Source organism: Cryptosporidium muris, genomic scaffold (assembly GCF_000006515.1).
Source record: "Cryptosporidium muris RN66 scf_1106632373461 genomic scaffold, whole genome shotgun sequence".
In the NCBI taxonomy this organism is placed as follows: domain Eukaryota; phylum Apicomplexa; class Conoidasida; order Eucoccidiorida; family Cryptosporidiidae; genus Cryptosporidium; species Cryptosporidium muris.
Genome location: NW_002196576.1, coordinates 1 through 14,792, shown reverse-complemented (window position 1 = coordinate 14,792; position 14,792 = coordinate 1). Strand labels below are relative to the sequence as shown.

Below are 14,792 nucleotides of genomic sequence, written 5' to 3'. Positions count from 1 at the left end.
CTCTAGGTACCGAACATATTTTCATAAATAAGCGCTTGTGGGAAAAAAACATCGCTAAATAAGTTCAAAATCTCTAAACAAATTAAAGTGTAATTTTAGTCTCTCTAATGCAACAGGGTGATCTACTTCCATGGGTGGAGAAATATAGACCTGAGAGTCTGGAGGAGCTAATTTCACACAAGGATATAATTGGGACAATTGGTAAATTTATAAACTCTGGTCAACTACCTCACTTACTTTTTCATGGACCCCCTGGTACGGGGAAAACATCGACAATTCATGCACTTTCTAAATTTATATATGGTGAGAAAAAGAAGCAGATGGTACTAGAACTTAACGCCTCTGATGACAGGGGAATCAATGTAGTAAGGGATGCAATAAAAAGCTTTGCTGAAAGTGCTTCAACAAATATGGATTGTTTTGAAGATATACAGACTAGAGGTGAAAGTGGGACTACAAATTTAATATTTAATAGAAATTTCTGGCGAAATGTGAAATTGATTATCCTTGATGAGGCTGATATGATGACACCAGTTGCTCAAATGGCACTACGAAGAATATTGGAAAAATACTCAGAACACGTTAGATTTTGTATAATATGCAACTATGTAAACAAAATTATACCAGCACTTCAAAGTAGATGTACTAGATTTAGATTCTCACCTCTGTCTATTAATGAGATGGAAAATAAAATATTGGTGATATCGAAGGCAGAAGGGATCTACACTTCAAAGGATGGAATTACTGCTCTTATTGAAGCAGCAAGAGGAGATATGAGGAAGGTACTGAATATTCTTCAATCTTGTCATATGGATAATTATGGCAATGTTCATGAGTACATGAGCTCATGTGACTTTACTATCATGAATGAAAATACAAATACATATATAAACGAACAAATGGTTCATAGGACGTTGGGTATTCCAACAAGTAAAGAAATAGATTTTTTGATGAATATTTTAACTAACAAAACATTTTCAGAAGGTACCAACGCACTTATGAACTATTACAGAGAGTACGGCTATGCTACACAAGACTTTGTAAATTTGCTCTATCGAAGGTTGTTAAAAATAAACTGGCCAGATTCAGTCATACCACTAATAATGAAGAGATTAGCTGATATAGAATATAGATTGTCATGTGGTGCAAGTGAGACTGTTCAATTTTCCGCTATTGTATCATGTATCTGTGAAGTTAGATTAGAACTAGAGAAGCTCTTATGATTATCTTGATTCCATTACTAACTGATTGATTTTTAACAACTAGCTATATTTTGATCCCTATGATTGTTAGGAAAATTTGTTTTGTTTAACTTTGTCAAATTAGTGTGACTCAGATTATACCTACCGAACCAGGAACTGAACTAGGATTTAACAGTTATCAGGAAATGCCGCAATACTACATACAAATCAAATAACTTTCAGTGCCAAAATTGTTAATCTTATTAATAAAACATATTTAAGAATTTGTTTAGTTATGTAGCTTTCTTAAACTTGCTTCTAAAAATGAAATAGCCCCTAAATTCCTACTTTCCTTGGTGTTTAGAAATTAATATTTCACATTATTTAAACACTGAGTACTTGTCTTAAAAGATGCATTTGCAGGCTTTTATCTTGGTCAATTGTAGTATATGGTAATAATTAACTCAAAAGAAATCATATATAGTGTAATATTGATTTATAGTAGAATTCAGATTTATACTTATCTTTTATTTTAAACTGAAGTTTAAGAATGACTTATTCTATAACAGATAAAGATATACTTTAAGTATATATAAGCTTTAGTGAAATAGGCTTCTTTTAAATTTCTTATTGGGATCTTATTTTATATTCGAGTATTAATCCTTCCTCTGATCTCTTGAAAAATTATTACTAGCTTTATTATTAATAATAGTAAGCAAATTGTGTTATTACTTCCAAATGTGGATGATATTAATTTACTAATAATTGATAATAATGTTAAAGTATTGTTTAGAACAAGTATATCAAGTGGCGTATGCTTAACTTTGTAACCATTAGCCATTTTAAATCTATATATTTTTTAATATTATGAGTTATATCGTTATCTTTAGTTCGATATTGCAATGTAAGTGCAAACACACAAGAAATAAAAACGTCTCAAGGATTAAGCGCTGTATAACTAGCATTAGTGTATTATTGTTGCGGCAAATGTCCTTACTAAATATCAGTTATTACCCCAATAGAAGTTTATCGATACTCTTTAAATTAGTTACAGTAGCTATTCAAAATGTCTCTATCTGAGTCTGAAAGGAAATTTCTGGAGTTTGACTGGTCTTCAAATGCATTGTGGCATCAATACTATGATAATTTATATCCAACACCAACAGTAGCACAATTGAATATCTACAAAAGAAAATGGTTTAAGAAGAATATAGATGCTGAACTGGAGCTATATCCAAAGATATATCCTAGTCAATCTAATGGGAATCCTCCAACTGCAAACTGTAATGGTGAGGAGAAAGTTTATCATTCCAACATCTACTACTCAAATTTAAAAGCAACTCTGCTACACCAATTTATAATATATTCCTTACTAATGGCATTACTTTTAACTTCATTTTTAATAATACAAACGGTTTTACCATTTATTAAGCAAAATAATGTTATTTCAAATGTTTCGAAATTAGCCACACTGCTATACTTGTTTGGATTAAGTTCTTATTTATATGAGAAATTAGATAAACCTATAAAATTTACAAGTTTTGAGTTTTGGGGTAAAATTCTTTATGAAGATGGATTTCAGTCATTTTTAATCCTCATTGCATTGTTCGGTATTACTTCAGTATTCCCACTTGTCTTCATAAGCCCTATGATAACATCTTTATTTATTTTGGTAGATCTTTCTCAAATCTTAAATTACAAGAAACTTCATATTGCCACTAAAATCATTAAAGATAATAGAAGTGCTATCTTACAAAAGCGTGCTTACTTCGAGATTTTTGGTCTTGGGCTATATATTATTTACACTGCAATTACTAGGAAAATAAGTTTGATATATCCATTTTTACATTGGAATATTATTAGAACAAAATACATGTTTGATCCTTACTTGCAACTTGCTTTTAGACAGATTGATGGGTACTTCAATTTATTTTTAAGAACATACTCTTTACATATTCCTTTATTTATCCCTAAAATATATACTTGGGTAAGTAGAGCTAAAAGCTATACAAATTCATTGCTAAACACTTTATTTTATGATATTTTATTACTGTTTGTAGATGAGAGAATTCTTTGTGAGGCAGATTTCTGCAAGCTAGGAACAATTCCCCAACTTCAGGCCTTTGAATATTTAACTTTAGAGAATTTATTAGTTTTTCAATAGCACTTTTCAAGTCTGCAACTAGATTCTGTAATGAAATTAAGATATTAACGGCACAATTTATCTTTATACACCACCATTCAATATCATCTTCTCTTTAACATTGCTAAGAATGTACTTTTGAGTTACATATAATGAATAGGTTATACGGTACTCAAATGAGACGAAATTATGTTAAAGTTAATACGAATTAAATAGATTCATACTTAGTTATTAAAGATCAAATAATGATAACTTGGCAATAAAATAAATAATTTTAACAGGTGACACAACAAACTTACTTAAGCCGCACCCGGTTTTATAAGAGTACTAATCTTAATGGGGGTTTCCTTCAATTAGGCAGATTGTTGCTAGGACAGTGTCACGACTTATATATCGTGATGAAGACTGAATAATATAATTGGGTAAACTATTGTAGTAGATCATTATATTTCTGTTGTAATTAATGTCTCAAACAACTATCAAGACTCCAAAGACATATCACTTAAAGCTAGTATTATTGGGTGATGCATCAGTAGGTAAATCATGCCTAGTTGTTAGGTTTGCTAAGGACGAATTTAGTGAATACCAGGAACCGACAATAGGAGCAGCTTTCATGACCCAATCTGTGAATATTGATGATGACTACATAGTAAAATTTGAAATTTGGGATACTGCAGGCCAAGAGAGATATAGAAGTTTAGCCCCAATGTATTACAGAGGTGCTGCAGCTGCAATAGTCGTATATGATATTACAAATTCTGACTCTTTTGATGGTGCTAAGTCTTGGATTAGTGAGTTAAAAAGTATTAATAATAATGATATTGTCATAGCTCTTGTTGGAAATAAATGTGATCTTGAAGGAAATAGAACTGTTAGCAGCGAAATTGCGAGATGTTATGCAAAAGAGAATGATATTTTATATCTTGAAACATCTGCTAAAACTGGACATAATGTTCAAGAAATTTTTGAAGAAATAGCAAGGAAGTTGCCTAATTCTAAGAGGTTTGATAGAAGTGATTTTAGCGATCCAAATAAACTAAAGAAAAGTACTGGCTTTCACTTGATTAGCTCAACTGATTTTACAATAAATTCTGTTTGCCCTTCAACCTGTTCTAGTAGCTAGCTTGAGAAATATCTTTTTAGCAATTATATCTTATTTTTTGTATTCTGTTTTTTGGTTATTACTTAAAGTAAAGATTGATTTGTTAAGCTACCAAGTGGCTTCCCAACTACACAAAAGTCATTCGATAATTGATTACTGTACTGAAAATATGAGCCAAAAGAAATAGGATTGTCTCTTCTAAGAGGCACAAAAACTGCTCTGCTTTGTATATTATTGACAGATGGAAGCTTTGCATAGTAACTTGGTTGATGTGCAAAATTGATAACACTATTATTTCCCATACTATTAATGAAATCTCTCATATATAAAGAGTCTATTGGTCCTGTATTATTCACATAGTCTGTCTTAACTACTGGAGGTGCCTGAAGCATTGGACTTTTGGACCTTAGGGCCATATGTCTCCATGAGTATGACAACAGTCGAAGTTTAATATGATTATATATTGAATGCAATAATATTGATAGAATGTCTCCTTTTATATGGATATCTATAGTTGTTTCTTTGTTGTTAATTTCATGCATTCGATTTATGACATTATTCTTAACAGATAGTTCTTTATGATTCATCTTCAATGTACTTTGGACTGTATATACTAGCAAATCCCGAAATGCAAATGCAATGATGAACTTTCTTTTGCAACTCACTATATATGCAAAGAAGGTCATCCTAAGCTCATATTCTACTACACTTTGACTCTTATTAGTGCTCTGATCTAGATTTCTTCTGTACATCATAAAGGCCTCTTGAGTTTTTTTTAATTCATTTATATGTTCTTTTTTTAAATTGTCTACTAATTCAGTTAACCTTTCATTTTCTGCTAATAGCATGAGCTGTTCCTTCCTCAAAGTATAAAGTAGCTTGCTACTATCTTGACTTACTTTCTTGTTACTCTCACATGAATGTAAGTCGGATGATAGTAGCTTCCTGAACGTATCAAATCCATATTTGAGATATTTAACTTTAAAATATCTTTTAGTAAATTCATCTAACATCTGAATTGCTCTCCCTTTTAATAAAGCTGAGTATGCTATTTTTTTTGCTTCTTTAAATTCAATCATTGTTTTCATCTTGTTGTTTACTTTTTCAACCATCTCTAAAGTTTCATTTTCCTTCTTGTTTAAAGCAAAAATTGTTTTTTCCATTATCGAGATCTGATCCTTGTATACATCTTGATTTGACTTTAACTCTTTCAAGTAGTTCTGAAGACTACTAATTGTAGCTGAGCTCATAGATTCCAATTCATCTTTTTGTCGTTTATATAGTGATAATTGTTCTTGTAAATTCGACAAAGTTAACTTGCTTTCCAAGTACTCCTTTTCTTTATCAATGTATTGGCTCTGTTGCTGCGAACTGTACTTTGCCTTCTCAATCTCAATACGTGATTGAACCTTTTCTTCATACTGATTTTCAATAAGTTCAATTCTTTCTTTATACTCTTTCTCTAAAGCTAACTTTCTCCGACATAGTTCCTCATCAATATCCTTTTGACGAGATTTATATTGGTTCTCCATATCCTTTCTCATTTCTGCTAAAGATACATCCGTTTTCCTCTTGTATTCTACTGTAGCTCTCTCTATGGTAACTTTCATTTCTTCCTCTAGTTGTTCTCGTAGCCTTTGTTCATATACTCTTTTTTCTTTGTCTAAAGCTTCTCTCTCAGCTTGAAGGATTTTGTTTAATTCTTTCTGCAATTTGATTGCATTTTCAGTATCTACCTGACGTATTCTATCTATATATTCTTTCTCTATATATGACCTAGCCTTTTTTAATGCTAATTCAAACTGATGACGTAGATCTTCTGGAATATTAGAATTTGTTGTTGTTTTTAGCAGAAAATTTTCAGGGGAAGATGATGACAGGACCATTGGACTTGAAGAGATACTGGATTGCAGAGGGTATTCAATTGATGCTGATTTATTTAATTGTACAGATCCTGTATTTGACATTGGTATATCTAATGGATTTTTTGAATTGTTCTTAAATGAATCTGTATATAGTGTTGTACCAGACTCAAAATTTGAGTTTCCGTTTTTTTCTTTCATTGGAATAAAAGTGTATCCCAAAGAATTATGTGGCAGAAGCTTTTTGTTGTTCAATGATTCAGTTTCATTCATCAAGAAGAAACATTTGAGTGCCTCAAAATAGCTACTGATATTTGAATCTCAGAAAAAACTTAATACTCTCAGTGATTTAATGTGCGCATGCACACTATAATACGGGATAATTGATTTCAATGGAGCATCTATCAATATGTGGAGATACATACCTAACTAATAGACAAAATATAATAATTTATTTATGAATAAAATGTTGTAAAAGTGAATTTTTATCAATATAAATCTATCCATTCTTATTTATTTTCTTTTATTACCACACAAATTTGTAAGCTACTCGTAAACCCATTCCTTATAGTTTTGTTGATAACTTTAGTTGAGTGAAACTAAAATATCTATAATAATTAAATATGCATATTACGGAAGTGCGCTATATTTCCTACTTTTTTAGATGTGGCCTATATGATAAACTACCAAAGCCACAAGTAGTTTGCCCAGATATTGTTGAACTGATTCAAAATAATATAGGAAATATCTCATCCATCGCATCAGTACACAATGTAAGTCAAGAACTTAATCAAGTTAAAAGTTATATTTTTTTTTTTTTTAAAAAAAAAAGGTTTATCCTTTTTTAAGTTATCCCTAACTCCTCTAACTATAATTCTATGTTTTCCAAAATTTTAGAAAGAGCAGAGGGTAACTTGTTTGTATGTGTTAATACTATATATAAAGTATAGTCCCACAAATACAATTCAGGTAAGTTTCACTATAGTTTTTTAAATGGAATTTAGGAAAATATTTCAGATCTTAAAAATATGTAGGCATTATCAAATCAAAGGTTCCTCATATTGATTATGAAAATTGTTGAACTTCAAAAACATGATAATGCAACAAGTAATATTGAACAGTTACTTTGTTTACTACTTTTCTACTATATAGAGAAAGAACAACCCATGTTTGGTAAGGTTGCAATAAAGAGTGGATTCCTTGATCTCCTTTTGGATTGTTATCAGATAAGTGAACACAACTTGCTGCTAACAAAATTTTTAATTCGTGTTGTTGTAAGGCTAGTTAGATTATCTCCAATAGTTGCTGCTATATCATGGATTAAATTAAAAGTGAATATAGATAACCAATTACTCCATAAGGATACTTCTCTTAGATTATGGTCGATTCGCTACATTGCTTCTTTAGTCAAAATACTCGAGTCGAGCCAGGAGCATCAAAATCTATTGAAATTTATAAAGCCGATTGATTTTATAGCAAAGTTATATATACTATCTTTTGATCAGTGCTTACTAATAAAGTATAGTTCTATCAAGCTTCTTTGTTACTTTGTTATTTCGAACTCATCAAACAAAAAGATATATCGCAGTTTAGTTTATATGGGGATTATCGGAGTTTTCCTAGATATTTTAAAAAAGTCTCAGCTCAGTGTATCAGTAAATGCTGCAATATTCCCAATATTATTAGCTCTCTTAAAGCTTGTTAAGAGTTCTAGTAGATTTTCTTTGATCTTCATATATTCAGATGGAATCAAAGTTATCTTGAACCTTCTCAACTGTCCAGCAGAAAAGATTGCAATATCTATCCTTTTGATTATTAATTATATCAGTAATCACTCTGCTTATCATGCAAATAAAGTTGTTATGCTAGAAAATAACACCTTTGTGAAGCTTGTTGATATGAAATATAAGATTAAATCTAAATATACTGAGAATTTTATGTACAAAACAGTATATAACCTTTTTATTAAATGTACAGAGTTGGATGTGCTACAAAATTTCTTCTACAGCTGTAGAGATCCTGATATCACCGACAGAACTGAATTATCTACTCATCTAAGCAGAGTTAAACTAACTGAAGCTACACTTCGGCGCTGTAACAGATTTGGTGCGCCAGCATTAGGTACAATGTAATTTTCAATATTAAAATTGAGTACTTCGGTTTTTTTAATAACATAAATAAGATATAAAACCTATTAGATTATTTATATCAGGTGCTCTCAAATTTATAACACTTTTGACTATGTTAATAATCAAGCCAATACTTTCAAATAAAAGGTAATAGAAGTTAACAAAAGGGTTTGAGAAATTGTTTAATTAGTTATGAATGATTAGTAATCCAGTTTTTTTATTGCATACTTTCCAATTAACTTCTTATATGGTGAAAACTGCTCCTTAACTAAGGTACTTTTAAATATTTATTAGTGTTATCCCCTCATTTATACTAGTACTGAATTGGAAATCTTAATAGAGAATGTTTATTAGAATTTATTATCTCACACTAATTTGAATTTCATTACAAATATTAATCTTCTTAAAATGTTGAGCTCTCAGTACAGTGTATTCCTTGATCTCAGTATTACCCTACTATGAAAAAAAGATAGTAATTAGGAAACTTCAAATTAGAAGTAAACACTAAATAATATTAATATTAAATATGAATAAATTAATCTTTTTAGTATTAGGCTGGAAGATGACACGCTTGTATGTTGTAATCTCCACATACTTCTAGGTATAACATTTCTCAGTAACTTAGAAATAGAAATAGAAATTAATACACACATCTCAAGAGTTTTCAGCATTTAAGGACCTAACTAAGATAAAACATATATATTATTTTTTAATTTAATACAAACTCAAAATAGTATTTCTCTAAATATCCCAGTGCTAAGAATTTCCAAATCAATAATTCCTTTACTTATTAGTATTTCTTACAACGCTTTAGATACTAGTAGAAATAGAGGAGCGTAACAATGTATTTTTAAGTTTGTAAATTAGGGATATCTATTTGGAAGAATAAATGTACTTTTATTACAGTATTCTAGGCTAAATAGCTTGCATATATCTAGTAATTTGACATTAAATTATCAAAAGTAACATAAATAATTAAATATTCTGGGAATATAAAATATGGAATATGCATTGGATTTCAAGTAGATGAACTTATTTCTGCACATTTGCATATACACTGGAATATAATTCCCTAAATATTAAATAATTATATTATAATATTATTCCACTAAAATATTAAGATTTGTAGATATCTCCATTGAAATTTGAAGTGTACTATGGTTTAATTGGAATGGAAAAGTAACTTTAGTCAATTTTTCATCAGTTTAATTGAAAGATAGATATATTAAATGCTTAATTAAAGTATATTTGATTTCATTAAAAATTCCCATTAAGAAATTAGTTCACCTCTAGAATATTAAATTAATACTAAAGTAGATGAACACAAATGAAAATAGGCTAGTATATTATTCCCATTATAAGGTATCAACAAGTGTAATATTTTAGATTATCTCTAAATACTTTAAAAATTGAGTAATTACATTCGAATGATAAGTGCCATACTTATTTTAAATGAAAATAATATAAAGCTAAAAAAAAGAATAAAATCTTAAAGGAATTTGCAGCGGTATTAATTCTCAATATTTATACTAATATAAATTAATATAAGTTGATTTTGTTATAACTATAACTAGATAGTAAAATCTATATATTATTCACTGATTACTAATCAGTATTAGTAATAACTATGGAATTTAGTTTCAAACCAACACTAGATATTGGCTTATTAAATATATAAAGATATATTTTGTTATTTGATAGGGAATTTAACTGAGTATTATTACTATTATAATTATATAGAGAAAAGTAAGTCAGAAATTCAATAGTAATATTAAGTAATTGGCTAAACTAGAATTAACTGACAAAAAAGCAATACAAATCAATAAACTGATAGAACAATATGTAAAGTGGGATTTCTACTCCCACTTTATTATCCTTAATACACATTCTTTATTACTATTACCAACACTAGTTTATTTGTAACTTGGTTTAACATATAGTGTTGTAATAATTTTAAATTTATTTGGTAATTCTGTTGGTATTGACTTTATAGTACCAATATCATTATCATCATTATCATTATTTCTGGAAGTTTCATCGGAATCACTTGATATATTTTGAATATTTTTTATATTAGATTTAGTTGCAACTGCAAGACGAATATCAGGACGTAAATGGACAGTTAAAACTTCTTCACTAGCTATCTGATAAATAGATGTACCATTCGAATCAACAGATGCAATTATATTACCACAAACTACTAAAGTATATCCATCTTCAAGACTTACAATAGAAAGAATAATTTTATCTGAGTTTATTAAACATTTACATTCGTCTGGAATTTTACCAATAGATGTTACTTGTTCTATTAAATTAGAAATTTCAACTTTATTATCTTTTATACTAATATAAATTTGAGGTTCACCACTCATTCCACCAAAAGAAATTTCATGGTTACATTGAACACTTAAACTCATACTATTACCAAGAGAAAAAGGTGAACCAGATGACAATATAATTGATTTATCTTCTACAAATCCCAATGGATATAACTGATTAGCATTATTAGAAGTAATTGTGCTATCTGGAACATAATCAAAGAATTCACCAAGACTCACAGGATAATTCCCATTAGTTTGATCTAAATATTTAGCACTATTAAATGATAATGTAAATGGAATACCACATATTAAACCAATTTCACCTGTATTTAAATCTTTTTGATATGTATAAATATTATTACCATTAACAGTAATAAATATTTGATATTCATCTCCAAATTCTAATTTATCTGTTATTAATTTAGCAGCACAATTTCTATAATCAGAAGCTGTACCATTATAGTCAGAACTATAAAATGAAATATAATTTCTAGCAATAATAACTGTATAAGCAACTTTATCATAATTTAAAAGAACTATTGCTTGTAAAAATCCAGGGAAATTCCTAAAGGCTTGCCCAAGTTGTTGATTAACATAATCTGGAATCATTGACTTAAATGTAAGGGTATATTTATCTGGATTAGGCATACATAAATATTGTATTTCAGATCCTGGAATTATTTCATTTGCTACTGAATACCAATCATAAGATGGGGAATTTTGACTACAACCACTAACACCTGCTGCTATTTCCGATCTAGCTATTTTATTTGCATATTTAAGAGCTTGCCAATATGGTTGATGACTAAATGATGATCTTACTAATCTAACATTCATTGGTGGCATATTAGATGTTGTAATATGATTAAATTTCCTACCACGAGTAGAAATTGTACTTTGAACTTGTCCATTTATGTAGATACTTATAGCAGCTGTGTAATTTAATTTTATATTAATTACTCGACTATTTTGATTATATAGGGTGAAACTTATTTTATCTCCTGCAAAATTACTCATATTAAAGCTTCTATTACCCTCATACAATATTGATGTATATGACATTGATAATGTAACTATAGATTCTTCAGCTGAATTCCTTAAATATACTGCAATATCATTATTAGACCAATTATGAAGATATATATCAAGATAAATATCTGATACTGTATCTATATTTGCAGGCATATATATAGTTGATGAAATACATGATCCAAACATTGTTAAAGTACAACTATCAGAACCTTCATTTTGTCCAATATACACACCAGTCCAAGGATACCAAAGTGAATCTGAATATACAATAGAATATGTATATGGATTCTGAACAAATAGAATAGGGATAATCTTTGAAATTGGTTTTATGTTATTAGATGTTTGAGATATACTCTGTGGCCAATCAGCAAAAGTACTTGTTAATGAATGTATAACATACTTCTTATTTGAACCATAAGGGAATTCAACCATTGGAATAATTTTAGAATTATAAAATCCAATCCATATGCGATATTTAGATCCTAAATTTAATATCATACCAAGTGGTAATGAACCACCAACACCTACACCAGCATTAACATCAATTAGTGCAATTTGATTATATGTAATAACTAATTGAAATATTTCAAGTCCACTATCTTGTATAAAACTAAATATTTGAATAGTATCAGAGTATAGGAATGAATTACCTATAGTTTGCTCGGGATAAGAAAGAATAGGCTGAACAATTCCAGAAATTGAGACTGCAAATCCATCAGATAATTCTTTATTACATATATCTGTTGCTGCACTACCAGAACATGTACTACCACTACATAAACCATTCATGCTACAAGGAGATGAAAATTCTAAACTAGTTAAATTAAATTCGGTAAGATAATTATCATTTGTATTTATAATTTGTAATGATTCCTCAGAAGCTAATGAAAATGCTGGGAATCCTGAGATTACATTAGTTATACCACTAATATTTTCATCAAATATTACAGTTAATGATACATCTAAACCACTATTAGGTATTGTTGCTACTAATCTTGAGCATAATATTAAATATACATTATCATTATCTACTGATAATACCATATATAAGCCATTGAACATGATATTAGAAATACATGTTGATGACAAAATACCACTTACTGATACATTTTGCAACATATTAGATAATTTAATTATACCATTTGTACTTATATATATATTAACAGCTTCTTTACCTGAAGATGTTTCTAAAAATTGAATAGTTAATGGTAATGTAATATATGTAGCCTCTATAAGACTATAAATACCACTACTTAAACCATTAGTATCTATACCTACAATTTGATATGAAGAACATTTACCATTTACAGATATATAACAACTTTCAGAATTAGGAGATGATTGACTGACAAGTTCTGGGTATCCTTCTGCTGGATAACCATCACTTGAATAAATAAAATTCGATGTAATACCCTCAATATATCCACTAACTACACGGAATGATGTTAATGAAATACCTAATAATGGAATAGAACAGAGTTGTAGAGTTTTTCCATTATGCATCATTGAAACTGCTAATTTATTATTATTTGTAACACCAATAAATACTTGTATAATACCATTGTAATTTAATTCCTTATTTTCTGGTAAATATATGGCATGACTATCTATTAAAACTCCTACACTATTAAATATAGTAATAGATACAGAAGACTGTGCAAATAATACTGCTGCTCTCATATAAATTCCATCTCCCATTGTAATTGCTCCACGTATTCCAGGTATAGTAGGTAATAGTTCCTGAATATATTTAGAACTTTCAGGTGCAAATCTAGTTACAATCTTTATTTGATTACCTGGTTGTAGTGGTGTAGTTAGCCTCATTTCATTACCAGTACAATTAGTTTCATCAACTTTACATTTTGTATGACCAGAAGCTGTTCCTAAAGTAGTAGGTTCAGGATATACTGTTGTTATTATCGATGTGAACCAAACTGGAGCAGAAACACAATGAATACCAAGTCCTTCTACATTAACTCCTATAAAATAATAGTCTTCAAAACCAACTAACAAGTATCCACCAGTTATAAGGAAACTCAGATTATTATAAGTATTGTAATAACCTTGTGATGCCTTTATAGATAAAGACTTAGGTATAGTATAATTAGACTCTTGACCAGTAATTAAATTTTTTAACGTAACTGGCACGTCATTAAAAATATCTCCTGGATAATTGATAGAAAATGTAGCAACAACAGATTGAATATTACTAAACTTGAAAACAAATGGAGTACCGTATAACCCTTGGTCTACAGAAATTTTGTAACCTTCAGAAAATGGACTATTACCAGCTTGAACAATAGATGTATGCATGCATGATCCAAAAATTCCTGAAAAGCATGACCAATCAGATCTCCATAACCCAGAACTCGCATCTACTTTCTGTTGCCATAAATCATATGACATTTGTTGTAATCGTGTAAATTTAGATAAAGAAAAATTAAAGAACTGAGTGAAGGTTACTGCCTTTTGTTGGACTCCAAAATAGGGGATAATTCCACTTATTATAGGATCATCAGGAAGATTAATATATGCCATTTCATATATTGTACCAGATAAATCATAATATAGTGATAATTTTTTATCTTCATATACTAGCCAGACAATATAATTATCATTAGGAGAAACACGATACATATTTCCAATATTCCCTGGATATAAATTACTATTCACAGTAATATACTGATTACTTTGGGTTAGTATCATATTATAATGATTCATTAATGCTAGACCCATTGATTCTTGTCCAATATGAAGTACAATATATGGATTCCCATTTCCATCTAAAATAAGGTATAATACCTGTGTATAATACCATGGTATCTGATAATGTGATGTTAACAATAAATTAGGTCCAGTTGGAATTGTACCATTTATTTGAATTGCATATTTATTTAATAAGCTATTAGAACATAGACCAATAATACCTGCCCCTGTACAAGATACCCCTGACTCACATGATCCTTTAATACTACAATTTTCTTGTAATATTGATGCAGCTAATGGTTGTGCAAAGATAATT

At 29.2% G+C, this 14,792-nt stretch overlaps 6 protein-coding genes across 6 annotated transcripts, besides 8 other annotated features; 4 read left to right on the top strand and 2 right to left on the bottom strand.

The window, feature by feature from the left end:
• Positions 1-107: 107 nt before the first annotated feature.
• On the top strand, positions 108-1,223 carry CMU_000060 (replication factor C, subunit 5, putative; the record flags this gene model as incomplete). Its single annotated transcript, XM_002141450.1, has 1 exon — positions 108-1,223. The coding sequence occupies one exon, from the start codon at positions 108-110 to the stop codon at positions 1,221-1,223; it is 1,116 nt and encodes a 371-aa protein (XP_002141486.1).
• A 797-nt stretch (positions 1,224-2,020) lies between these two features.
• Positions 2,021-2,050: a sequence feature (AT_rich).
• A 197-nt stretch (positions 2,051-2,247) lies between these two features.
• CMU_000050 (uncharacterized protein) lies at positions 2,248-3,345 on the top strand (the record flags this gene model as incomplete). Its single annotated transcript, XM_002141449.1, has 1 exon — positions 2,248-3,345. The coding sequence occupies one exon, from the start codon at positions 2,248-2,250 to the stop codon at positions 3,343-3,345; it is 1,098 nt and encodes a 365-aa protein (XP_002141485.1).
• Positions 3,346-3,787: 442 nt separating this feature from the next.
• On the top strand, positions 3,788-4,447 carry CMU_000040 (Ras family protein; the record flags this gene model as incomplete). The annotated part of the gene is made up of 1 exon (XM_002141448.1): positions 3,788-4,447. The coding sequence occupies one exon, from the start codon at positions 3,788-3,790 to the stop codon at positions 4,445-4,447; it is 660 nt and encodes a 219-aa protein (XP_002141484.1).
• A 62-nt stretch (positions 4,448-4,509) lies between these two features.
• On the bottom strand, positions 4,510-6,561 carry CMU_000030 (uncharacterized protein; the record flags this gene model as incomplete). The annotated part of the gene is made up of 1 exon (XM_002141447.1): positions 4,510-6,561. One exon carries the CDS (start codon positions 6,559-6,561, stop codon positions 4,510-4,512), a length of 2,052 nt encoding a protein of 683 aa, XP_002141483.1.
• Positions 6,562-6,726: 165 nt separating this feature from the next.
• Positions 6,727-6,756: a sequence feature (AT_rich).
• A 334-nt stretch (positions 6,757-7,090) lies between these two features.
• Positions 7,091-7,119: a sequence feature (AT_rich).
• A 236-nt stretch (positions 7,120-7,355) lies between these two features.
• On the top strand, positions 7,356-8,420 carry CMU_000020 (uncharacterized protein; the record flags this gene model as incomplete). The annotated part of the gene is made up of 1 exon (XM_002141446.1): positions 7,356-8,420. One exon carries the CDS (start codon positions 7,356-7,358, stop codon positions 8,418-8,420), a length of 1,065 nt encoding a protein of 354 aa, XP_002141482.1.
• Positions 8,421-8,922: 502 nt separating this feature from the next.
• Positions 8,923-8,957: a sequence feature (AT_rich).
• Positions 8,958-9,112: 155 nt separating this feature from the next.
• Positions 9,113-9,137: a sequence feature (AT_rich).
• Positions 9,138-9,490: 353 nt separating this feature from the next.
• Positions 9,491-9,522: a sequence feature (AT_rich).
• Positions 9,523-9,936: 414 nt separating this feature from the next.
• Positions 9,937-9,965: a sequence feature (AT_rich).
• Positions 9,966-10,330: 365 nt separating this feature from the next.
• On the bottom strand, positions 10,331-14,792 carry CMU_000010 (uncharacterized protein; the record flags this gene model as incomplete). The annotated part of the gene is made up of 1 exon (XM_002141445.1): positions 10,331-14,792. A coding segment is annotated over one exon (4,462 nt), but the record flags the coding sequence as incomplete, so codon positions are not given.
• Positions 11,676-11,697: a sequence feature (AT_rich).